This window comes from Chlorocebus sabaeus, chromosome 18 (genome assembly GCF_047675955.1).
Source record: "Chlorocebus sabaeus isolate Y175 chromosome 18, mChlSab1.0.hap1, whole genome shotgun sequence".
Taxonomy (NCBI): domain Eukaryota; kingdom Metazoa; phylum Chordata; class Mammalia; order Primates; family Cercopithecidae; genus Chlorocebus; species Chlorocebus sabaeus.
The window spans coordinates 51,639,284-51,666,974 of NC_132921.1; the positions used below are offsets into that span (position 1 = coordinate 51,639,284).

General features: G+C 34.9%; 1 protein-coding gene and 1 non-coding gene across 2 annotated transcripts in view; one reads left to right on the plus strand and one right to left on the minus strand.

The window, feature by feature from the left end:
• DSG1 (desmoglein 1) overlaps positions 1-27,691 on the minus strand; it is a 36,792-nt gene that overhangs the window by 7,709 nt on the left and 1,392 nt on the right. The window contains exons 2-14 of the mRNA XM_007974371.3: positions 20,607-20,642; positions 20,219-20,350; positions 18,879-19,034; positions 17,302-17,446; positions 15,476-15,642; positions 13,639-13,773; positions 13,201-13,386; positions 10,497-10,756; positions 8,663-8,802; positions 7,084-7,365; positions 3,134-3,267; positions 2,721-2,790; positions 531-739 (exon numbers count right to left, since the gene is read on the minus strand). Of these exons, the coding sequence (XP_007972562.3) occupies positions 531-739; positions 2,721-2,790; positions 3,134-3,267; positions 7,084-7,365; positions 8,663-8,802; positions 10,497-10,756; positions 13,201-13,386; positions 13,639-13,773; positions 15,476-15,642; positions 17,302-17,446; positions 18,879-19,034; positions 20,219-20,350; positions 20,607-20,642 (2,052 nt within the window). The remainder of the gene's footprint in view (positions 1-530; positions 740-2,720; positions 2,791-3,133; positions 3,268-7,083; positions 7,366-8,662; positions 8,803-10,496; positions 10,757-13,200; positions 13,387-13,638; positions 13,774-15,475; positions 15,643-17,301; positions 17,447-18,878; positions 19,035-20,218; positions 20,351-20,606; positions 20,643-27,691) is intronic.
• On the plus strand, positions 1,258-1,359 carry LOC119618635 (U6 spliceosomal RNA). Its single transcript, XR_005235012.1, has one exon. It is a non-coding gene; the product is annotated as a U6 spliceosomal RNA (small nuclear RNA).

Genomic DNA, 27,691 nt, shown 5'->3' on the forward strand with positions numbered 1-27,691 from the left:
AGAAATAGAGATGAGAAAACATTACTCCTATTTTGGATGAGAGGGTTAACTGTAAAAACTTTGGAGGGAGAGTGATATTTGGACTGGGTCTTGAAGAATGGGTAGGAGTTTGTGAGAGACATAGTGGGATGCAAGCATTCCAGGATGCAAGCACAGGATGAGCAAACGCATGGAGATGAAAAGTCTGTGGCAAAGGTGCTCAGCAAGTGGAGTTGATGGCAAGGAGTAATTGGAGATGAGAGGGAGGGTTCATTTTGTGAACAACCTTAATTAACATGTTAAGGACTTTGGATTGCATGCCATGAAGAAAAGAGAGCTGAGAGCCATTGGCTGTTCTTAAGTTGGGGAGTAAAGTGCTCAGGTCAGAGCTTTAGATCTATAATTAATTAACAGCATGGATTGTTGGACAAAAAGGCTGAGAATCTAGTTAGGAGACTCTTGCCCAAGCCCCTTTAGGAATTAGTGAAAGTTTGGGGTGAAGAACAGCAGGCACATGGATAGCGAGAAAGACATGTGGCTAGGGACCTTACCTGACAGAAGTAGCTTTCCATGAAATTCATATTCAGACCTCCTTCTCTACATTCCCTCATAGAATTTCTTCTTAATGTTCCAGAGTATTCTTGACATATCTCAGGCATTCCTGATGTTTTAACTCCCTCTGTTAGTTCAAATCCTGTCATTCTCTCTCCTCCTCCCAGATCTTGCATTTCTCTGCCACCATACTCATTTGTATAAACTCCTAAAAGTGTTGATCAAATTAAGTTTATTTTCTTTAGTCTATCATAAACTAAAAAATTAACAACTTGCCTTATAATATATGATTTTTTCATTTAGGTATGCATTTGTGAACAAAGAAATAAAAAGATAATACATAAAGAAATGAGATATAAATACAATATTGAGCTCAAAATAATATTATTAATTTGTTAATTTGATAATTATCTGTTGATTACTATATTCTCTGCTGGAAGTGAAGGCTGCAGAGGACTTATAAAAATCTATGCCCTAAAGAGTTTGATTTCAACCTGAAGGAAATTGGAAGAAAAATACTCAAATTCTGAAAGTTAAAAAAATAGTGTAAGAATGCCCCAATGTGTAACTAGAAGCACAGGACATCCAGAAAAAGACATGAGAACCACTGGCTTTCAGAAAGGAGGCCATGGCTATGTGAGGAGAAAGGTTTTCATGAAGAATCTTGGGTTTGCACTTGGATGTGAGGAGTAAGTGGAAGCCTGTTACCATATTTGAGGTAGATACTTGCTTCAGTAGCACATATACTAAAATTAGAACCATACAGAGAAGATTAGCATTGCCGCTGCACAGGATGATACACAAATTGGTCAAGTGTTTCATCTTTTTTAAATTAAAAAAAATAAAAAGAAATATTTGAGGTAGGTGAGATAAAATGATGGCTGGGACCGTGGAACTGCTATGGAATGATGAATGTTGTCAGTGGGATATGTATCCACTGGTTTTAGCAAGTGAAGGATCTTGAGTTTGGGAACAGTGTGTTTTTCATGCTTCAATTGTCCTTGGTGCCTCTTACGGTGCTTTGTTCAAAATCTGTGCAAAAGTTTGTAGACTTAATGGGAACAAATGTGTAGATAAATACTGATGGATTTGATGATTTGATAAGTCTTGAGAACTGTTTTGATGTTAGTGAATGTGAGTCAACAATGAGATTCTGCTTTTGAGGTGAGAAGACATTGGAGTTGTTAATGAAAATGGACAAATCAGGTGGAGAAATAGATTTAAAGATTACTGTGTCCAATTCTTTGAATAAGTTCCAGTTCTACAAGTTATACACATGTCTATGCCTGTTAGAGTTTAAAGTAGAAAACAATGGTTACTGTTTAAAAAGACTAAGAGAAAAATAAGCTAACCAATAGTATTTATTTACCTTGAGAAAAGTAATGTGATACAACTATTTTCACAGATATGGATGTTATTTTAATTGTTCTTTTATTATAGTGGTAGTTATCCACTTAGTGTGAAATTCTAATTGTTCCCTGGTTTCTGCCTGTGAACTGGTCTAGATTCCTGTTTTAAGGCAAGTTGTATTTATACAGTCTTACCCATGTGCTAGAAGAAACTCCACCACGTGCACACAATCTCAGTTGAGAGCTTTGAAAGATTTTGATAGTGTTTCATCTACTTGCTTTGAATTAAAGAAATTGGACAAATATTTTTTAGGTAATATTTGTGATGATACTGAAAATGGATGTAATTTTTTTCTATGTTATAATAAGCAGCTAAAGTCAAAGCAATTTTGAATCCTTAAATTAATTGTGTATAAAGATTTTAGCCTCAATAAATGAGCACAGGTCTATTTTAGTTGGGTTGTGCTTTAATTTGAATTAGTGTATATATGTGTATGAAGTATGTGTGTGTATGTCTGTTAATGAAATTTGCTCTATTAAATTAAAAATCTTGACTAAAACTTACTCATGGTTACAATTCAGTACTTCTGCATATATAGAGATCCTAATTTGGTCATCTTCTAAGTACTCTTTGATGGTTGAGGAAAATTTTTAAAATGCAGCATATAAGAATAATAATTACTGTAGGTTTTTCCTCGCCATTTAGTTTACAAATTAGTCATTTAAAAAAGAATGATATAAACACTTTTGAAGAAAAATAAGATCATCAAAAAACAATATGCAAAGAGAGAAAACAGACTTCCTAATCATTTGAGTTGTTAAACAATTTTTTTTTCTTACCTGAGTTGTCAATGCATTCAATTATATTTGCATTATCAGGTGGTATTTGTGGTATGATGGTGGTCATAACCTAAAAGACAGGAAACAACATTGCCATTTTCAATGACCAATGACTGTAATCTTTCTATAGTCATACATTTGGTTTATTCTCAAATTACCTCAGATTTCCGGAAAAAAAAAATACTATTTAGGAAATGCTGAAATCCATTTAAAATTTGAACTTCACTTAGAAAACCTTCCCTGGTTACTTCCATCTAATTTTGTTGTGCTTTTGATTCCTCTTCATTTTCCCCATTAGCTTTCTCAGCACAAAAAACAGCATAGACTGTGAGTGATGGTGGCCATCTTGGTTCATGTGTAAAGACTGAATTTCAGTGACTACCAAAGGCTATTTATTAGAATGTAGCACTTACCCCGGGTTCAGGCTGTGGTCCTTCTACTGCCCATGAATGAATTGCTCCATCTGAACATTCAGGAACAGGCTCAAAGCCAGCTGCACTACGAGGAGCACCTCCACAATCACAACAAATCATCAAAAATGGGACCACTGGTGGTGGAAGGATGGTAATACTAGATTAGCGCTTGGTGCAAATCAAAAACAGAACAACCTGACTTTTTATGGTCAAATTTGAATTCCTGATATAATTCCGGTTGGTTCTAAAATTATGAAAGTTTCAGAATACAAGCTGAATAATGATCAGAGCCCAAAGCAAATGGGAGCTTCTGTATATTAGACTGCATTCAATTTTAGCTTGTTTTATAGTATTAAAAATTACAAATAGTGGGCCTGGCATGGTGGCTCACGCCTGTAATCCCAGCACTTCAGGAGGCGGAGGTGGGTGGATCGCTAGTGTCCAGGAGTTTGAGACAAGCCTGAGCAACATGGTGGAACTCCATCTCTACAAAAAATACAAAAATTAGGCGTGCATGGGGGCTTTTGCCTGTAATCTTAGCTACTCCGGAGGCTGAGTTGGGAGGATGGCTTGAGCCAGGGAGGTTGAGGCTGCTCAACCAGGGAGGTGGGCGGTGGTTGTGCCACTGCACTCCAGCCTGAGTGACAGAGTGAGACCCTCTCTCAAAAAAAAAAAAAAAAAAAAAATTACAGATAGTATTACATTATTAAAACCAATTAATCTTTCCATGTCATTATTTAGAAAAATATTAAAGGAGAGAAGAAGGAAAGATGAAAGGTCAGGCAATATATTTGATCCTTTGTGTTCTCTCCTCCATGTCTTTATTTTCTTCCTTTCACATATGCTTGCCTTTATTTCAACGGTAAAATCTTATTCATGCTTCCAGCAATTCTCCTTGAGGCTACTATTTCCCCCTATTCAGGTGTCTTTTCTTTCAACAACTCTTATACAAATAGAAAACATCACGCTGCTTAGCAGTGTCTTCTGTTGTTAATCAAGTGGAGTTTTCTTATTTTTCTATTTATTATCAGCCTCTTATATAATCTAATCTTGGTAAATGGTTTTGAATAAATGGATGAAAGAAAGAATTTGTAAATTTAAAATGTGAAGAAGGAGGAAAGGAAAAAAGAAGGAAGTAAATTAGGGAGGAAGGAAGATAGTAAGGATAGAAATAAGGGAGAGAGGGAGAGAAGAAAAAAGAAAAAAAGAGAAGAAGCCCATGTGTTGGTTTTCTGAAAATCTACTAGAGGAAACTTTGGGTCTACAGGTAGTGATGACTCTAAGGCCCATATATAATTTGTAAATCTTTTATTAACTACAGTACCCAGAGGTAGTCAGCAATATAAAAAACCAACTCAGGCCGGCCGCGGTGGCTCATGCCTGTAATCCCAGTACCATGAGAGGTCAAAGCAGGTGGATCACGAGGTCAGGAGATCGAGACCATCCCAGCCAATACGGTGAAACCCCATATCTAATAAAAATACAAAAATTAACCGGGTGTGGTGGTGCGTGCGGGTAGTCTCAGCTACTCAGGAGGCTGAGGCAGGAGAATCGCTTGAACCTGGGAGGCGAAGGTTACAGTGAGCTGAGATTGCACCACTGCACTCCAGCCTGGGCAACAGAGCGAGACTCAATCTCAAAACAAAAAACAAAAAACAAAAAAACCCCCAAAAACAAAAATCTCAACATGAAAGTCAGGTATTATTTACAGTAGTGATAATCAGCAGTTGGGTAATTAAGTTGCTCTTATGAAGTATTAAATTTAAATATTTTACAAGGTAAGTTGTAATCAATATGCATAACAAATAGAGAATGAACTCTTTTCATATGTATTTCATGTTATATTCTGCAACTTCACTCGCATTTTTGCCTTCTTCCTGTCTTGGTTCATTTTGATGAGAATGCTTTTTTCTTTCTCTCTTTCCCTTTTCCCCGTTTCATAGAAATTTTCCTAGTTATTACTTCAATTAATTATGAACCAATAAGAATAAACTCTTATTTGTCAATGTAGAAATTTCATTTTTTGGAAATATGTTTTAAATTTTGGAAAAAGAACTCCAGCTTTAAGCTGTGTTATCACCATGACCAGACTTGTTTAGATGAGTCCAATGTTGAAGAAAACTTCAAAAAAAATGAGTTGTTTAAAATCAGAGAAAACCCAGTTCACAAATAAATGTAGCAAAAAATATCTGTCGCTGTTCATGTGCAAAGAAAAATGAAAGTAGAAAAAAAATATTTTGTATGTAAGTGCTCTGACTTTATATTTTGTGTGTGCGTTTGATTTAAATATCTGAGGTACCTTCTGACCTTAAGATTTTGATTCCACATTTGAAAATGACAATGTTTGCATTAATTTAATTGCAATGTGCAGACTACAACCTACTTACTTTAGAGGTCCTGTTCTCATTTCTCAAAGACTGTGCCATGTGGTTTATCTTGCTCTAATTTCTATCATCATTCAAGGTAATGTTAAAGACCACCTGGAGAATCCACTGTAATCTACCTTTATGGCTAGACCTTTGACTAGTGCTACCCTAGTGGCCATAGAACACGCTAAATGCTTCATGTGTGGTACTTCTTTTTCATCATCAAAGCATTGTTTTAAGGTAAGTATTATTTCATACATGACAAAAACAAGGCTCAGAAAGGTTAGGTGACCTTCAGAAGAATCAGACAATTCGGCTTAGAAACCAGAGTTTAACCCTAGGGACTCTCCTTTTATTAATACTATGCAGTGTTAGTATCAATAAAATCTCTTTGAGACCTGCCTATCTTTTAGTCTAAACTTTCACTATGCTGTCATGCACTTATTTTATTTCTTGCACATTGGAGTTCTTCATTGCAGTACCTTGCACTCTCATTCTTTTGGGTTTTTGCACATAGTTTTTTTTCCCCTTGTATTGTGTTCCCTTTCTCTAGTCCATCAGCCTAACTCTTATTCATCTTTTAAGACGCAACTCAGAGTTTACTCTTTCCCTGTAGCCTGCCTGCCTGCCTGCCTGCCTTCCTTCTTTCCTTCCTTCCTTCCTTCCTTCCTTCCTTCCTTCCTTCCTTCCTCTCTCTCCCTTTCTCTCTTTCTTTCCTTCCTTCCTTCCTCTCTCTCCTTTTCTCTCTCTCTTTCTTTCTTTCTCTCTCTCCTTCCTTCCTTCCTTCCTTCCTTCCTTCCTTCCTTCCTTCCTTCCTTCCTTCCTTTCTTTCTTTCTTTCTTTCTTTCTTTCTTTCTTTCTTTCTTTCTTTCTTTCTTTCTTTCTTTCTTTCTTTCTTTTTCTTTCTTTCTTTTCCTTTCTTTCTTTTCCTTTCTTTCTTTCTTTCTTTCTTTCTTTCTTTCTTTCTTTCTTTCTTTCTTTCTTTCTTTCTATCTCTCTCTCTCTTTCTTTCTTTCTTTCTTTCTTTCTTTCTTTCTTTCTTTCCTCTTTTTTGACTGAACGCCTGCCTCCTGGGTTCAAGCAATTCTCCTGCCTAAGCCTCTTGAGTAGCTGGGATTAGAGGCACCTGCCACCATACCCGGCTCATTTTTGTATTTTTAGTAGAGACGTGGGTTTCACCATGTTGGCCAGGCTGGTCTTGAACTTCTGACCTCAAGTGATCTGCCCGCCTTGGCCTCTCAAAGTTCTGGGATTACGGGCGTGAGCCACCACACCCGGCCCCCTCTGTAGTCTTTTCTGATTGTCTTCTTCACTGCAATAGCAATTTGAGCCTGCTTGTTATGGCATTTCCCCATTACATTGAGACTTATTGCAAATAAGTTTTTATCCTCCACAGTCCTGTAAGGGGTCAAGAAGTTTAATTTTTTTTCACCTTATAAACCCAGTGCCAAGCGTAGAAATTTCTTTATAATTGCACAAAATGAGAGTTTGTAAAATACGTTTTATCAAAGAATCAGAAAATGTATCTCTTCCCCCACCAGTTTTTGGGGTACACATATACATAGGATTTGCTAAAGTACTCACATCCTAAGACCAAGAACCCCATGATGAGCAGTCCAATGCCAGCAGGACCGAAATGCACATTGTCTGCGAACAATGGGACTTGTTCTCCATTTTGGTATGGAGTAGAATCTACTTGCTGAGAGAGGGTATAAATTGTGCTGGTTTCATAGTTAGTGGAAGAAGTACTTTCTTCTCTGCCAGTATTGGTATCTGTAGTGTTCGCCTGCGTATTAGTCCTGTCATCTCCATCAACATTTTGAATGTCAATATTAATTGTACCAGTGCAAGTTCTTTGAAGAGCATCTGTAATAACGTTCAAAATGGAAGAAATATTTTAGACATTTAGTGTAGTAATGGTTGGACGATACTGAACTATTTTTTACATCAATATTTATTTCAATGTCTTTATTCCCATAATTTCTCCTCACTTGCCAAATCATCCCTTGTTTTTGACTCGGTTTTAAAAATCAATTAAATTATTATATTATTATTATAACTATTAGTCATAGTAATACTATTTATTGGATTATTTCTTTACATTTGGATATTATTTATAATTGGACATTATGTATAATTTGGATATTATATATAATTTGAAAAGTATAGAATTACAGAAAGAAGCAAAACAAAACCAGAAACCAAATTCGTGGTAGCAGCACCCAAGGACAACCCTCGCTGATATTTTTTAAAATGATCTTTTGTCCTTAATTATAATGCCTAATGGTTGCTTATTATTTATGTTACACTGACGTGATCATATGATTCATTCCATTTTTTTACTTTAAGCTATAAGTATTATTTTGTATTTTAATAAACTTTTTATTAACATAGTTCCTGATGGTTATATACTTTTATATCAAATGGACCACGGTTTACTTACCCAGTTGCCTATTATTGATGTGGTTTTCAATATTTAATTATTAGTGCTGTAATTAACATCTTGTGCATTCAGCTTGTTATATTTAAACTTTTCCTAAGATTATTGAAAGTGGAATTATTCAGCAAAAATATGGGAATAATTTGAGGTTGTTTTTGTAATCTTTATTACATAGATGTGAGCTCAGTTGTCTGACTATTAATTGATGTAACCCTAGAATCTGGCACAATGGCTGACATTTAGTTAGGACTCAATTATACACTTTCTAAATAAGTGAATAAAAACATTTCTGAAATATAACAGAAATATGTTTAAATCCAGTCTGTATGTTATCAAAGCCCATATCCTTTCAGCCCAACTATGCTAATCCTGCTGTTTTGTTTTTGTTGCTATTTTTATCATTATCACATCCTTCTAAACCTATATTGTTATTGTTCCATTTTAAAAAAGAGACAACAGCTATAGATGGAATAAATAACTTCTCTAAGATTATATAGCTAGTACGTGATGGTAGAAGACACAAATCTAGTCTTATTTCAGGACTCACGATCTTAGCTACTCAATTATACTGCCTCAAGTTGTTAAAGATATGAGTCTATAATGCCCAATGTGACAATTTTTGTTGGAAAGGGGTTACTTTAAAATGTGATGATTAAAATTTTAGTATCTTAAGATATATACAGCTTTCTCTAGAAAAGATAAAAATGTCAATTGATTTCTTACCATCTATAGAGAGAATCGTTCCTTGGTATTTTCCTCCGAGCATATTATACTGTTCCCTGGTAACTTTATTTTTCAAAGTGATTATGCCTGTTCTTGAATCGACAGCTAGAAGGTCAGCTGGATTATTTCCCATTACATATCTGTATTTGAAAGAAAATGATACAAATTAATGTCAGCTATCTAAAAAAAGACATTTTCATTTAAAATGTATTATTTTTTCAGTGAGTGGTTATAACCCCTAGATATAGTTTTCAATTACTAGAGACTTTATTTTTTCTCAGGGCTGTCTTAGCTATATGGGGCCACTCAGGGGTACATCAAGATTTATATTTAAGAAAAAAAAAATACTGAGCACCCATTTCTGATGGAGTGTCCTTTTATGCCCAGTTGGATGTCAGAATAATCCTTTGATGCTTGCAGTCTCATTTTCATTTGATTTAGGTAGCAGCAGAACTATTACAGAAGACCTAGATCCTAGGATTTCCTGGGCTGCTCCTAATTCTAAACTATTCTTTTACAAAGAAGTTATTTCATCAACTTGACCTGCCCTCCCCCCTGTTTCCTCTCCTCCTCTCCGCATACACTAGAACTTGAAAAGACCTCTTCTGAATTTCAAAATATGGCCTTGCCTTGAGCCTCTATTCTATTCTCTTCTCATCTTTGACTTCCATGTTTTTCTTCTCATCTACTATTCGTGAAACAAACACTGGTCAGGTAATTCTCTCTCTCTGTCTCTCTCTTTCTCTCTGGCATTCTGCTAAGCTCTGGGTTGGGTCTACCTTCAGTGAATTCACTCCTGTGGGGTACAGGAGAGCTCATCAGCAACATGGTACAGTGTGACAGGACCTCTAACAGAACTACTCACACTATGTGAGGAGAACACCAAGAAAGAACTTTTAAAACACATGGGTGGGCTGAGTGCAGTGGCTCAAGCCTGTAATCCCAGCACTTTCGAGGCCGAGGAGGGTGGATCACCTGAGCTCTGGAGTTCGAGACTGATTTAGCCAACATGGTGAAATCCCATCTCTACTAAAACAAAAATAGGCGGGTGTGGTAGCAGGTGCCTGTAATTCCAGCTACTTGGGAGGCTGAGGGAGGAGAATCGCTTGAACCAGGTAGGCGGAGGTGGCAGTGAACTCGGATGGAACCACTGCACTCCAGCCTGGGTGACAGAGTGAAACTCGTCTCAAAAAACAAACAAACAAACAAACCCCAAACAACAAAAAATGCATGGGTAAAGTGCTTCTCCCATTCTTCTTGTCACAGTCACATGTGCAAACACAGGTACATGTACACACACAGATTTTCTTTTGTGACTTGGTAGAAATATTTGCATATATAGTTTTAAAAAATGACATGGCATAATTTTCCTTAATATAACTAATTTTTCATACCAGTGTTATTGATCAATATTGAATGCTGAGTAAAGTGAAGAATGTAATTGAAATGAGCTAATAAAATCTAATTGATTTAAAGCTGGGCAGATTTGCAATCGGAAAATCATTCCATAAACTCTTCTGAGGGACCAATCATGGCCTATAGTAATCAGCTAATTGATCAGTAAGATACAGAAATACAGGAGTGTCAATACTTTTGAGATATATTATTTTCACATATCACATCTTTATGGTTTAACATCTTACATCTTGCATGAATTTTTATGTTTTCTGAAGTTAAACATTTTAAATGAACAGTTTATACTACTTTTTACAATTAAATGATAGTTTCAAAAATAATGAAAAGTACTTTAACTCAGATACTTATAATCTATAAAAAGAACATATGTACTTAAGTTCAGTATGTAAGGAAAATTAGTTGAAAATCTCACTCTTACCTAACAGTCGTTGAAGGTCCACCTGTGTCCAGGTCAGTAGCTACAAAGTCTCCCACTTTATAATTTGATCCCATATTACCAGTTACAACATATGTCTTTGAACCTGGACGAAACACTGCGCCTTCAATTACATTTAACACCGTCACAGTAATTGCAGTTGCTGTCAGTTTATACTGAGACATAATTGAATGATGAAATTCAGCTTTATTTCTGACACCAATACTAAGTTGCAGATTCTGCATAGCTTCATAATCTAAGGGCTAGAAAATACAGAGTAAAATAGTTTTAGTATAAGAAGAGAAAACGTTCCAGGTGAAAGAGAAATCCTTTGATAATAGCAAAAAAAATATGATTCTCTTTTTTTTTATGAAACATAAATACACACAAATACACAATTTTTAATCTTTAATTGATGTAAATTTGTGCAAATAAAGTAAGAAACAATTCAATTGCCCTAGATTCATTATTGAAAAGTTGCAAACGTATGACATGAGCTCTAATTGTTCACCAAACAAATTAAAAACTTAAAATAATATGGATAGTCAAATTTATGTATTTTTTAGTGCAAAGGCAATTTATCTTACCTTCAATCATTTTACGTTTTTCAGAAAGTAGCTATTTATTACACAGTATGGGTCAAACATATTAGGGTTTCAATCATTTGAATGGTTTTATCTATAAGAACTATTTAGAAGAAATTTCACATCTGTGTGACTCAACAAATCAGATAATATAATGTAATATATATACTATAAATATTTTCTTCAACTTGTTCTAGGAAATATTTATCTCATAAAATAATCAAGTAGTGATTTTCTTTATGAAAAATGATATTGGCTGGGCGCGGTGGCTCAAGCCTGTAATCCCAGCACTTTGGGAGGCCGAGGCGGGTGGATCACGAGGTCAGGAGATCGAGACCATCCTGGCTAACATGGTGAAACCCTGTCTCTACTAAAAATACAAAAAACTAGCCGGGCGAGGTGGCGGGCGCCTGTAGTCCCAGCTACTCGGAGGCTGAGGCAGGAGAATGGCGTAAACCCGGGAGGCGGAGCTTGCAGTGAGCCGAGATCACGCCACTGCACTCCAGCCTGGGTGACACAGCGAGACTCCGTCTCAAAAAAAAAAAAAAAAAAAAAAAAAAAAAAAAAAAAAAAGAAAAATGATATTAATATCTACAACACATAAAATCCACAAACAATTATGCCATTAGGCCCATATATACCAAATATATTTTTCTAAAATTTCACAGGAGTAATTTAGATAAAAATAGAGATTCACGCATTGAGCTCTCTTATTTAGCTAAAATTTTGAATCTTTGTTCTAATGTTGGTTTTATTTGCAATTCAAAGAATGGCTGTAAAATCAAATGTATATATACATTACACACACATAATATATATATGTATATAGCTATAACAAAGGATTTAATATATGATATCTCTGGGCAAACGATTATCATTCCCATTTTACAGATAGAGATATTGAGGACGGATAGGTTGAATAATTTTCTAAATAATATAATAGTTGGGGCAAAATAGATTAGACTCCAATTTCCCCAGTATTGAATCCTAAATAGTACCATGGAAAGAATGTGAGCTTCATATCTAGAGAAAACTAGGTTTAAATGTTGGCTGTACTACTTACTAGCTATGAGAACTTACGCAGGTTCTGTGCTCTCTGGGAGCCTCAATGTCTTTATCTGCAATATGGAAATAATATAACCTAATTTGCAGGGATGCTTTGAGGGATAAACTAAAGCACCTGCACACTGTATCAAGTTAAATATAAGCTGTAGGCATGGTGACACTTTAAGAAGACGCAGGAGGCAAAAAGTCACAGATTCTTATGGGGACAGAGTTGTTTGAGAGTCTGTTTTCCAGGCCTATTCCGGAAAAAAATAGTTAAATAAGGATTATATTTTACCATGAAAATACATATTGCATGAAACATATACAATCCATGCACAGCTGTTGTAGATTTTAAAAATGGACTCTACAAGTTGTGTAGCACAGGGAGAAACGTGACTATCAGCTCCCTAGGAGGCAAATTTTTTTTCTCACATCTCATGAAATTTTACTGCAGGTAAATGTGGACCATTAATATGGGGAGGACATAAGAGCATTCAGTTGTTCTGGACCAGTTGACTTGGACCAAATTTCCAGTATATCTGTGTTCCTAATAAGCCTTGATCAGCAGCCACAGTGAAATGGGAGTATGATAATTCTACATTTATAGTAATTTAATTTAAACTTTATGAAAACACACTGGAGGAATAAACACATTTTTATTTACATGATGGATATTCCACATGTGTAATAATTGACTTACAATGTTGACATGGACACAGTTTTAAAGCCCCTATTAAATATGCTTTTAAAAAATTCTTAAAACATTAACCTTAAGGATTAATTATGTTTTGTTGTAAGCATAAAATATATTATTTTTAAGGTGTTTTCAATTTATATGATCTATTTGGGGAGTAATGTATTGACAAAATGTTTTAAGTTAAAATTCAATGCCTGTTTTTTAAAAATGATTATAAACAGAAAGACTATACTAAAAAGCTCTATGTTACATATAAATTTAAAACACAGTAGTCTTTATTCTTTCACTAAGTCAAGTTTGTGAAATGTTAGCATCATTTTATTTTAACATTTTGAAAAAAGATTAAGGAAACAAAATATTTAGGATAATTACACCATACCTTAACAACCTTTAAAATTCCCACATTTGTTCTTTCATTCATTTCTATTTCAAACCAATTTCCTTCATTTCCAGAGATAAAGAAAATTACTGCCATCCAGTTAGCTGAGAACTCTTCATCCAAATCAATTACTCTAATCTCGAGCATGTTTGAATTTAGAGTATTTTCTTCAATATCCACCCTATACTGAAACAAGAAGTGAAAACTCTTATCACAAACTGTGTGAAAAAGAGAACTATAGTAGATTTATACTGGAATGTTGTAGTTTTCATCTCATTTTTCATGGCTTAACTCCATCTATTCTTGCATAAGCATAAGTAAAAGGTATGTGGGTTGTATGTCAATAAACATAACATGTGCCTCTGTAAGTAGAATTGTTTGTATATGTTTTAGTATATAGTGAATTTAGAGTTATTAACTCCAAGAACAAATACTTACTGAAGACTGTTCCATGTAAGGGATGTTATCATTGACATCAAGGATTTTAATGTTGCACTCACATTCCGCTGACATGCCATCTGCCCCGCCGTCTCGGTCAGAGCCTCTTACAGCAAGAGAATACTGGCCATATTGCTAAAAATACATATTACAAGCAATATCACACTTGACGTAGACAGCCTTTACTTTGTCTTATGTAAAGTTCTTTGAAATGTTGGCTCAACATTTACATAAATCTACGATAGAGGGAGGGTTAACACAGAATATGGAAAATCCACAGGTTTCATGTGATTATTCCCAATAATGCTTATCATGCATTGTTTAAATGATGCAACACTTTTTAAAAGGCTTCATTTCTTATTAATAATAATATGCCCAGACATTGAAAAAGTTTATAAAGGGTAAAACAAACCAGAATGATCTCAAGGAGAGAGAGTAAGTTTACCAAAAGTTTATGGCATGAAAATTTCATAACCTAAATAATCAGCCCCGAGTGGGCAAGAAGCATATAGAGAGGTAACATAGATTTGTGTTTTGGGAGGTAGTGGGTTGTGGCAATGGAGTTATTGGTGATGTATCTATTCTTGACTCTATTCAATGGTGCTTACATTTCTAGAAGCTGGTAAAAGCTATGGAGGCTTTCTTTGACTCATGCAAAAATGCACACTCATTCGAAATGATGGATATGATTGAGAGGGTTTTATGGAGACATCTTGAGGTCTCTCCATTGACCCCAGGTTGAGAATATCTGCTCTGGTGGCTTCCCAATGGCTGCAGAGTCCCTTTTCTTCTGACAGCCCTTTCTTACAGTGCTTTACCATGAAAGCTCTTTTGACATGAACGAAACCCCACTGGGCGTTTAAGAAAGTTTGAGAAAGAAAAAAGTAAACATTTAATTTCTTCTAATGTTTGTTTTCAAACATGCATGAAGGGAGACTTAGGTAACTTAGAAGCTTATAACCTTTAGATAGTTAAAGAGTATTAAAATAATGTGATTTATCCTAAACCTAAAAGTCATCAGCAAGAAGATTGTCATTTTTAATAATTAAAACAAAATTAATTGAATACCATCAGAAAATAAAGCTTCCTCACTTATGCCCCTAATGTACATTTAGGTCAGCAACATTCTGTTAAAAGACAATATTTTTTTAAATAATGAAAATCACATACTTTAAAACTAAATCATGAAATCACATAGCATGCTAGAAACCTCACAATGCTGATTTTACTCTGTTAACAATCACTAGTTATTTTCTTATTTGTAAATAAAAAGATTGGTCAGGCTTTCATTTAATTCCTATCCATCGTTCTTATCCTGTGGTTCATTTCCCAAAGTAAATGAATGGATGGGCTATCAATAGATGTTACAAAGGAAAAACAAGGGTTCTGTTGTCAATGGAGCTTAGATCTGCTAGGTTAAAGAAAGAGAACTTAGCGTGTAAATATTCTTGGAGCCTCCAACATACTCACATGCATTGTAACTCACCAAAATGTGGACATACAGCAAGTGATTCCTAAATTCATTTTGTTATAGAACACACTTTTTAGAGAAATAGAGTTTTTGATTGTACCTTAGGCATATTTTCATGTACTTTCACAATATAGCTTTCTTAAATTGAAGCAAATTTTAATTAACTACATGAAAAGAGTACAAAAAGTAATTTAAAAATCCTCCCTTTTTCATTTAAAAAATATTTCTTACATGAAAGAATTTTGTGAAAAACTTATACAGGTAAAAATTTAAAACATCATTTTCTTCATCTTTTTGTCTCTTCAGTATCCTTGCTTTTAGAATCAGTTCCTTTGAGACTAAAAACCCACAAAGAAAAAGAATTACCTCTCTGTCTAGAAAATTATTCATCGTTCGAATTTCTCCAGTATTTCTGTTGATAATAAACATTGGTGAATCTGAAGGTTCTTGTCTTATAATCTTGAAGGCTATTTTTGAATTCAAATTGTTTGGTTCATCTGCATCAGTAGCATTGAGTATCATCACCAGTGTATCTAGAAATCAAGGAACATTGATTGCAAATGGGTGACTTACATTTTTGTTACAGTATAGTATATCACCTTTCCAAATAAGTGTTAGAGTTAGTTGATCCATATGATGTGGACTTCATTGTCTTACCTTTCTGCTCCTTCAACATATGAATATCTTGGCTCTTTTCTATATCTTTGCCTAATAAAAAGATCACATTTTACTAGGAATCTAGACATTGCTGATAACTGGGAAACAAAGGAAATGTGTTATTCTGGCTATTTCTTCTTCTAGTATTTTTTCTTCTTTTTTAAAGGATGTTGTGGCAAAACAAAATGATAATAAGACCAGACCAACATTTTCCCAACTTTCTCGACACTTTCTAGCTATATGATCTTGGCCTCAGTTTCTATGTCTATAAATGGGGATGATATTACTGCCATCCTCATTGAATTCATGTGAGAATTAAATCATTAATAAGAGAAAACTATATAAAGTTCCTAATGAATAATGCACATTTGATAAATATACATTATTACTGTTTTGTTTTGGGTGATCCTTCATCAAGTGTAAGGTAATTAGTAGATGTAAAGAAATGCTTGTTTAACTACATACATTGTCCTGTCTCTTATCTTTTTCATTAATTTTATAAGTAGTTTTGATGAAGATTATTGGGTTATTGGAGAATGTGAAAAACTTCCAGTGCTCATTCGTAACTTTGGAATTGTTCTCTACTCTCCAACTCCATTTCAAATACAATTTTTCTACAAATGCTCCAAAGCATCTGTCATCCCCCACCTATATTCATTGTAGCATAACCTTTAAAATGTTTTCACTAGATAATTAACATTTATATACACTTATATAATTTATATAATTAAATTCCATGCAACTATTTGAAAGCAGTGAAACAATCTAGGTGTCCTGATATGGAAATATGTTCAAAATATATTTATATAAAAATTCCTGTGGATTAGTATGTAACAGATGATACCATTTATGTTAAAAAGCATGTGATTTATGTTTACATAAATAGAATGCATGTACACAGTGCATACCTCTGAAGAATGGTACTAGGAAATTCAGACAACAGATTTTTGTTCCCTTTTCCTTTCCATATTATGTAAATTTAATGAACATTTTTATAATAACATTTTTAAAAGTTGAAAGTATAGGTACAGTATTTTAATGAATAAAAGTAAAGTGTAGGGATTTTTGGAATTCATAAGTTATCACTTACAGGTTAAACCACAAAACGAAGTTTTGTGTGGAAGTGACTTCTATAAGTGATTTTAAAGTAGCTAACTTTAAAAAGGTGGTGGGGGCGGGGAACGCAGTATGAGCAGAAAAGGGTGGGACTGCCCATCCACACAGTTAGATTGGGAGGCTGAATTCACATCCCGATGCCCCTGCCACCACTGTGCAAAATGCCTTTGAAATTTCTTGTTAGGACTCTTCTACAGGGCTGGCCTGAGAGTTATATGAGAAAATCCTCCTCATTGCTTTGGAATCACGCTTTGTGTCTCTCAGTTTGGAGCTGCTTCCATAGTTGAAACGAAAGACTTGCTATTCTGCATATTTTCCATGGTTTATCTGTTACGTTCATGATGTGTATTTGACATAGTTTGGTCTCCAGTTAGGTGCCTGGCTGTTAGGAGTGATTTGGAAGCCACTACATTACTTACTTGCATTAGAATTTTCTTCTATTTGTCCTACAAATGTAGCCATTGAAAACACTGGAGGGTTGTCATTTATATCCAAAACCCTGACTCTGAGCTCTAGCGGCCTCTCTAAATCTTGGCCCATTGAGTTCAGAGCACGGCAGTAGATCTGGGAGAGAAAAGATAAATAATTATATTGCGAAACACAGATTTATTAAGTTCTTACTTTGAGCATTATACTAGCACTGTGGGGAATTAAAAGAATTATTATGTCTAACTAGAACATAGGCACAAGCCCTACTTACAGTCACTAAAGGAAAGCAAATGTGGCATTCTTAAGCTAGGTAGTAGCTACATGGGGGTTTGTATCATTATTATTATTATTTGTATTTGAAGCATCCCTAAGTGTAATGTGTACTATTTTACAAAATGGCATATTTCCATATATAAATGCTTTGTGATACTAGCCTGGGCAATATAATGAGACCCTGTCTCTAAAAAAATAATAAAGATTTAAAAAATGCACTATGCTCCAAGAAAAGCTAACAGGGTAGCATGCCTTTTTAAAGTGTGTGGGGGATCATTGTGGTACAGATGGGAGAAATAAAGGTTTGGAATTGAAGGCTAAAGAATTAAAGTTGTGTGAGGAATACAGGCAGGCAGTGTGAGTGAAAACTGCAAATATCGATTATTATTTGAAGGTATTTTGGGATATGGCTTGATGGGGTTTTAATAGAAGAGGTAACAGGAGCAAAATAGGGTTTCTTTATTCCTATTTTTAATATTAAGAAGTGTTGGCCACGATGATAGAGGGGAATGGGAGTAGCCAAGGAGTCGGCAGAAGGGAGACAGTAAAACAGAGGTGATGGAATGATTCTCCAAGTAACTGGTAATTGCAGGACGATGGAAATGTCTTGGAATACGCTGTGGGAAAAAGCAAACAATTGATCCTGCTTTTAGATTTAATGAAGAGCATTTCTGAGCTGGGCGAGAGAGAAATAATTGTGGGAGCTTGTGATGGATGGCCTCAGCCTTTTTCGTGAAGTTGGTCACAATGTCAACTGCTTAAAGTGGAAATGAGGTAGAGGGTTTGAAGAGATAGGATACTTAAACTATGTGACAGCTCCTATAAAGAATGGAGTGAGATTCACTTAAGAAAGGATGAATTTTCAAGGTGCATTCGGAGCTCATGTGAGCTTGAGGAATACAAATTTATAGTAAAGTATACTTGCTCAGAAAACAGTCCTGCAGTAGCTCTAGAATCATTACTTGACATTAGACTTAAAAGAAGCTAACATTCTTAACTGAATTTTAAAAAAACGAAAAATTAAAAAGTTAGGTATTTGTCCTTCCAAACAAATACTCTAGTTTGCCAATGAGGACAATATAGACGTTAGCATTTTTGCTAACACTTAAGTGAAACATTTCCTTCTCTCTGAATCTTTGCATTTCTTTTCAGTCGTGGGATGCTCGTGAATTAAGAAATAACCAAAAATGCCAAATATTGAGACTCTTGAAATCAAATTAAGTATGATCTGAGATTAAGGGCTTCTGAGAAGAATTTCAGCATGAACATATATATTGACATGAAGTCCACTTACAATGAAGAAAGGAGTGACTTCTCGATCAACTATGGATGTTATATTAATTTCACCAGTTTTTTGATTAATGACAAAGATCCCATACGGTGGCTGATCAATTCCTACTCCAGAGATGCGGTATGTAACTTGCTGGTTTGCAGCACAATCTGAGTGAATCTGCAGAAGGAACACAAGTAAAAATATTACAGGAAGCAAATAGAGTTCTATATCTGATATATGACAGCTTTCTTGAGAGTTGTTGCATGTGATGACCTTGTTATTTAGGAAATGTTGACAATGGAGAATTATTTTCCTAGATAAGAGTAACAGTTACAGTTCTAATATTTTCAATGGTAACTGACAATGTAATTAAAGAAATTCAATTTCTACTTCTATCAAACAAGAAAAAAAGCAAAATATCACCCTAATGTACCTAAGTCTATGCGATCATCATGCATACCTTCATTCATTCAACAGTTAAAATTTTATCTTGTACTATTTGCAGGGTCTGTGCTTGCACTGGAGCTACAGAAGGAAACTGCTTGCCCTCTTAAGGAGTTTACCAATGTTGTCATCATGCAACTTTAATCTTCAATTTTTTTTTCAATGTAAAGTTTTCAAAGAAAGTAGATTTATTTAGGTGACAAGTGTTATCTGGGTTTGAGTGCAAGCTCTGAATTCTGAAAATGGGAAGGAAGTATTAGCAGAAAAGGAAGGAGACCACGCAAATAAATGGTTATAGAAACCAGAACTCTTTCTTTGAAATAAAATATAGTTTGACTGTAAACAAATCTTAGTGGGGAGTCTTCGTGAGCGTCTGTGTGGATGTATGTGTATATTTGTGTGTGTATCTGTGGATATGTATATCTGTATGTTCACGAATTTGTGGGGATGTTTCTGAGTGTGTGTGTGTGTGTATGTAGAAAGGAAGATACAGAAAAATGAGTAGAAAAGGGGTATGAGAGAGGGCACCTTGTGAATGTTAATAAACAAGAAAAAAGTAGGAATTCAATTCTAATACATTGTGAGTCAAAAAGAGCACACATTGAAAATTTTCCTTTGAATGTGCTGAAAGCCAGATTATTTATTAAAATAATGATCTTTTTTCATCTAGAGTTTGGGATAACACATGATCACGTGTATGCATTTCACCAAAGGGATGAGTCAACGTTTACCTGTTTCTCTGAGCACCTGCTTAATTTGTCCTTATGAGTTTCAGTTTTCATCATCTAGATGACTATAGTTCTGTTCCATATTGTAGTTTCTCACTGAGACATGTTCACAAAATATTTAACAGACAGTTGCTTTTGAAACTTTATCCATTCTGATTTTCAATGTTATACTTTGGAGTTGATACTTACTTTGGCGATTGGATTCCTTTTTGAGTTGTCTTCACCTTCACGACATGCCGCTGCGAACTTGATCCATTCACGTTTCTGCCTTCGGATTGAATGCCATTTGATGGTGCCATTTTTAGTGTTATAATCTCTTACCTTAAATGACAGCAATAAAGAAATGGCATATATTAATTTGAATTCGTAATTCAAATTCCACTGAGATTTTTGGAAGAGGATATAATCTCAGAAACAGAGATATTTAATTGGGAAAATTGGTAATTTTGGTAATCTATTAATTTTAGCATTATATGAACTTTACTTATAAGAATACATTTTCTTCAGAAAATATATTGTTATTCTCAAATTATTTTCTTGTTTAAACATTTGGAAAAATGGATTTGTTATATATTACCTGGATTCGGAATTCACTGTTAACTTCTACCACCACCTGTAAAAAATAAGATAATCACACTAGTTATTTTTTAATTAAATGCTTTGAAATTTATATCATCCAGTTACTTTAAAAATGACATGAAACCATTGGCTTGTGAGTCATTAAAATTATTTTATGAGCCAAATAGCAGGTGGATTTGGTTTATGTCTTGGGTCTGATGATGATGCTAAGAATTTTTGTTTTTACCTTTCAATTTACTCTTCTCTTTATTACTATTATTTTATACTTGTATTTCTCCCTAAATAAGAAATTTTCAACTTTTAATTGAATTTATTTGGAATTGCAAAGTATGAAAAATTTTATTTGTATCACTGATATAAGAAAATTATAGTTTGCATTTAAAAATACTAAGAGTAGTAATTAAAAAATATAAAAAAGTTCTTATTATAATTTTAATTGTATCATAAAAGAAAATATAAACAATGTCTCTGAGTATCTACTTTAAAAAAAAAGTCACAATAGATAATTCAGAAAATATTTATGATCAATATGAGAAGTGTAAAAAGATAATGTTTTATTATGAGAATTGCATATCCATTGTGTATTTAATATTAATAATTATGATTATTATTACTCTTATAATTTATTAAATAATAACTAGGTATTAGATTATGTATTTATGTAAATCTATGCACTTAATCATCACAACAAATACATGTGATCACGACTAATACTATCTCCATTTTACAGATGAGGAAATTTGAGTCTTGGATATTAACCTATGGCTAAATATAATTCAATACAATTTAGCATAAATTTGCACTTGAGCTGTGGGTTTTACAATAAAATATGAGATAGCCTATTCCCTCAAGTAAATTGCTACTAAGTAAAACTTGCTACAAAGAATTTATACTGCAACTTTAAGAACTCGAAAAATTCTGATTTTAAACTAACCTATTATCCTTGTGATTGGTAATATTTACATACAATGATAGTAATACAACACGAAGAAAAAAAAGAAAAGTAAATCGCCCAAATTTTAAAACATATAACTGAAATATTATTTGTAGAACCCATCTTGGATGCAGAACTGAAATGATGAAATGATGTTCATGTAAATGCATGCTCCTTGCTACCTGTGAATTTATGAACACTCTTCTCTCTTGTTTGTGAGTGTGGGATGGGAGATGGGCATACCTTATTTGTCTGTTTGAAAGCCATTTCTTCATAGCTGCAGAATTGTGCATGCATCTGTTATCTGTTATTGCACTTTCCTTACTGCATTGGAGCATCAGTGCTTGCTGTTTGTTTTGGAAAACTATGCAGATGACTAAGAAATATTTCCAGCTTTATGAAGCTGGGTCATTCTTTTTCCCATGAGAGACAACTTGGGCAGAAGACCAAGTAGGTTTCGCCATACAGTCAGACTCTCAATTGGATCTGTAATCTAAAAACTGCCACGTCTGCTTAAAAATGTGGTGGGTTGGTGTAAGCTTATTTTCTATTGCTCAGAGTCTAGAATAAACTCTGATACAAAGTCACTCTTGGATTTTCAAAGGCAAAATAGTGAAATCTGAGTCTTGATAGAGTTGGAAAATCTTCAATATATTTCCTCAATTCTCTGAACTTTAGTTTCCTCACTTGTAATGACAAAAGTAGACTAAATTTTATACAGGTAACTTTGCAGCTCTAATATTAAATGCCTGTGTGCAGTAGGAAAATACTGAAGTACTTAGATGTGGGAAGGGCATGATAAAATTGTGGTTTTAAAGCTTACTCTGACAACAGTTGGTAGGACTAGCGACAACAGTTGGTAGGACTAGTGGGAAGAGGCGGTGATTACAGACGGCTAGCAGTTGAGAGTCTCTGTATCAAAGCAGACTGGAGGTGAGAAGGAGGTACCCTGGAGCAGAGGCAGAGGGAGTGGACGGGGAAAGATCAAGGGATACTGCAGCATAGCATTGGCAGGGCTTGAGAACAAATGGGATGGGGGTGTTCAAGCGAGGGAGGACGCTCAGGGGATGGCAGTTTTAAACTGTGGGACTGGGAACAAGACAGCAATAGAATTTAGCAGATTAGAACACATTGAATTTGAGATGTCAGATAATGCCTGGGTGAAGATGATCAGCAACTGGAAACATGGATCAAAAGTTGAGCAAAAGTTCAAACTGGATATGTAGATTTTGAAGTACATCTGCTCAGGCAGGATAGTTGAAATCATGTGAGAATTTGAAATTCCTGAAGTAGAGGATACAATCAAGAAGCAGCCTGCAATTGAGGATAAAACTAGAAGAATTTCTACATTTATTGAACTAGGAACAAGGACAACAAACAAATAAAAAAAAAAAGGAAGGAGAGGGCCGGGCGCGGTGGCTCATGCCTGTAATTCCAGCACTTTGGGAGGCTGACGCGGGTGGATCACGAGGTCAAGAGATCAAAACTATCTTGGCCAACGTGGTGAAACCTCGTCTCCACTAAAAATACAAAAATTAGCTGGGCATGGTGGTGCGTGCCTGTAGTCCCAGCTACTTGGGAGGCTGAGACAGGAGGATCAGTTGAACCCGGGAGGCAGAGGTTGTAGTGAGCCAAGATTGCACCACTGCACTCCTGGGGACAGAGCAAGACTTTGTCACAAACAAACAAACAAACAAAAAACAAAAGGAAGGCGAGAAGGAGTGGCAAAAGAAACAATAGGAAAATATAATGCATTATAATGGAGGTCAGAGGAAAAGGAAAATGGAAAGACAGATGGGGTTGAAAGAGATAATGTAAAAAAGTTGAGCAGAGTGAATTCTGAGGAAATCCTGAGGTTCTGAGGGACCTTCAAGAGAATATTTTTAGCGGGATGGAACATGCACTTGCTTGACAGCAAGGGGTTAGGAAATAAGAGGAGGAGAGGAAGACATAAAGATGGTCACTTTTTCAAGATATTAGTGATAAAAGGGAACAGAGGGACAAGATGGTAGGATTAGATATAGCATTCAATGACATTTTTTGAGAGAGGGGAACCTAAGGATTTTTGAAAGTTAAGATAGAAGCTAGGAGGAGATTTTGATTTAAAAGGAGATGTTCAGAAGGAAGATTCTTATGGAAGTGTTGTGACGGGGAGAGCAGGAGAGAACGGGCAGAAAAAGAAAGGACCTCAAAGACAAAGGCAAGGAAAGGTAGAGATTAAAATCAATCAATTAGGAAAGGGAAATTGGAAGACATTGTACTAAATGACCTAGACTTTGTCCCTGGAGTAAGGGTGAGGTGGATGGAGATTAAAATCAATAAATTAGGAAAGGCAAATGGGAGGACACTCTCCTAAATGACCTAGACCTTGTCCCTGGAGTAAGGGTGAGGTTATTTTCTGGCAATTAAGGGAGAAGTTTGGATTCCCAAATGAGTTTGGAGTGTGTGCTATGCAGGCTGTGATGGAGATTTACCTAGAGATGAACACAGGGGTTGTCAGGCTGAGTATATCTCAGCTGTCTTGCCCAGTGGATAGGGATGTTGGGGTAAGTCATTAAATCAATCTGTGCCTCAGTTTCCTCAGCTGTAAATGAGACTAAAAGTCCCCTCTAGTCCTAAAATTCTGTGAAAGCAGTAAATAATTCATCTGAAATGCATCCTCAATGAGTTTTCCCTTCGTTTCTGTTTTAGGAACCAATCCATTTATGTACTTTTTAAAAGCTACAGAAGACAAAATTGCAGGCTAATTTTATTAAATCCCTAATTACAGTAATTTTTAATATTTTTCTTTTTAATATTGAAGTTCATGCTTCCTTGCACATAATAAAAATGGGTTTGAGGGTAACAAGCTATTTTTATTTTTAAAAATCTCTTGCCTTTAACAATTGTGAGACGGTCTTCTCAGTCACTTTTTGCTAAGCATTCAATTCTAACATAATTGCTAAGTTTTTGTTAAGCATTCAATTCTAATGTAATTGTTAACTTTTATATACATAGCAAGGATGCACTTGAAACAAAGCTAAAATATCACAATTTGCTTTATTTTAAAACCTCCTCTTGTATTTCCTTTGTACTGCTCTGACAAAGGGTATCAGTCTGGGGTTGACAACACTTCAATGGGTTGAATTCTCTAATTTATTCTTTTTGTTTGTGTATTTTACAAGTACATACTAAATGTGTATTATGTGGATCCAATGCTAGATTAAGACTTTCAAAGGCCTAAAAATATTATAGTAAGCCTCAGATGAAATGCAAAGTGAATTTAATACTACACTATGAAAGGGGAAATCCAGTGTTATTGTTTCTATGTTTAATAGTGTAATAATTTTTTGGAGTGTGTGGGGGAAGAGCTGTATAAACTGTTCAAAAATTTCCTTGTGGTACCTCTGCTGTGTGTGATTAGACATCTTTTGAGCAATCTTGCATTGGTGCAGGGTACTATAAGGGATACAAAAGCAAATTAGACACAGAACCTGCCTTCAAATAACTTACAGGCCTGTAGTTTTACGAGCAACAGGCAACCATTAATTTATAGAGATATGATTTCTCATTAGACAAGTATGGAAAACTGTGCCCTATTATCATAGACCAATTAAGAGTATGGATCAGCAGCCAATGGGATTTAAAAAAATTTGACCTAAGTCCATTGAAGGAATTTGCATATCAAGCATAATCAGCAAGGGTGGCATGACCTAGCACTGGGCAGGGGTGTTCCCTGAGTTGAGGGAGCACTATAAATCTAATTGCGACGCCTGGCAGAGCAGGCTTCCTGCTGATACGTTAGGCAATGTCTATTAGGACACAGGGATACTCAGCAACCATGTCTTTGATGAATGTGTCATGGAGAAAGAGTTACCAGAAATTAAGTGCTCTGGGTAGAGATAAGATAATTTCTAGACTGATGAGATTTGTTAAACAAGTGAATCTTATTCCTAGGGTCAGCCTTTCAGATTTAAGACAGCATTCTTTAGTGCTTTAGGTTCTACTCTTTCCTAAAACAGGGATGACAAAATGTTTTTACTTTGCGGCAACTCAAACCAATTGAGCGATGATAAATTTGTACTCCCTGTTTCTGTAAATGTGACGGAAGATGCTAATCCTAAATCTGCAGTGAAATAATAAAGCTTTTATGAACACCATATATAACTGTTAATGATGATACTTGAATGCAATTTGTAAGTTTCACTGAATAGGTGAACAGAAATATTCCTTCCATTCTCTGTAAAATATTTTACTGAAACACTAATCTCTATGCTGTATATCACTATAATACATGCTCAAGAAGGTACAAAGAGCCCTCTCTTTTGCGTGCCTTCTGTTTGGTCTGCACTAGTTTGTTAGTCCTCCTTTTGCTTTAGGCATCTGTGAATGCAATTATGGGGACTTAAGATGTCTTCAAGTAAGTTTAGGAACTATGTAATGAAATGTGTTTTATTTTCTGTGCATTTTAGCCTGAGTGCAGAAAGTACTCTTAAAAACTCCTGCTCGTATTTTACAGAATTTCAGTTCAGTTCAAACTGTGGAGTTAGTTTATCAGGTGGTCAGAGGGTTGGAGTTTTTTTTGTTTGTTTGTTTATTTGTTTTGAAATGAAATATTAACCCATAGAAAGAGGGGGAAAATGGTTACCATAATGAACCAAAATAATCAGATCATTCATGGTCATAGATAAAAGTCATTTTCTCTGTTCTTTGAGCTTGAGCTGCAGAAATTTACCTTTTTAGAAAAAGACATCTTCATATTTGTAGTGACTTAAACGGACTAATTGGACCTGGCAAAGCTGCAAGTAATTTTCAGAAATCATTAAAACGATAGAGATCCCGCTGGCTCTGTTTTGCTTTCCCACAGTGACCATGCTGTACTTTTTACCATTGTCATACACATGCACACAGATTTCTTTTATTTGGTGCATAGGAAACATTGTTCTCTGGCCTAAAGAAAATACATTCTAACTCCTTTCCCTACTCCATACAATGATTATATGGAAACAAAAAGAAGAAAGCAAAACAGATGCAGAATTAACAAAATGTGTTTGACTTGCAGTGTTATAGCAGGTGTAATCTCTTGTCTGTCCAGGAGACTTGTCAGAACAATAGACTAGCCATAGAGCAATCTTGTTTGCTGTAAGAGCAGCTCCTCCAGCTTTGTTCTCCCTGATTCAACCCACTCATTTGAACAAGGTTCACAACCTTCAGATGCATTGAGCTGAATACACAGTACGCTTGCAAACAGATAGTTACCCAGTTCTCAGGTAGATTTGCTTAAAAGACATGACCAATTTAAATATCGTAAAGGCCTTAACCACTGTACAAATACACTTCCTAATGCAGGTTCCCACTTACTGACTTTAAGTAGAGATGAATATAAAGACTTTACATAGTTTTTTTCACTTTTTGGTAAAAGCATGCATTTATAATGAGACTAGAAGAAAGATAACTGAAAGAATTTGCTATAATGGGTGGTTGTTTTGAAGAAAAAAAGTATTTTAAAGAAAAATACAGATTAGGAAACTCCAAAGGACAATTACCAAAATTATCCCATGTGGCAAAATCAGTACTTAAAATAAATTTTGATCTTCCAAACCTTAGAAAGTGAAATGTTTTCAAAAAAAAGCTGTCATGTCAACGTGAAAATGAAACATTGTAATTCATGATAGTGTAAGTTATTTGAGAAATCATTTTAATAAGGCATGTGAGAGACTTGTGATTGATTTCAATATAAAATAAGGTAACCTCCTCTTCCCCCATTCCCAAAAAAAACCCATAAACCAACAAAGAACAATCTAGGCACAGTCAGAGAAAGTTCAATAAAGATATACGATTTTGATGATGATACATTTTATTGAAGAATGACTAAATAGAAAGTGATTGCTTAAAGACATTTGATATGCTCTAATTAATTTGAAATAAATAAATCAAGAAATAAGGTATATCTTAGAGATTCTATGAAAGGTAGTGTACACACCTTTCTGAACAAGCTGATCAACTAAAACTATAATAGCCCTTAATGGATCACATTTATTTGAAATTTTAAGTCAAAGTATTTGATTACTGACAATATGAAACTCTTGCATTTCAAATGACATACTGTATGATGCTCAGTGATCCCTACCAAACCCTAAGTAATGAAATCAGCTGATCCTAAATACCCA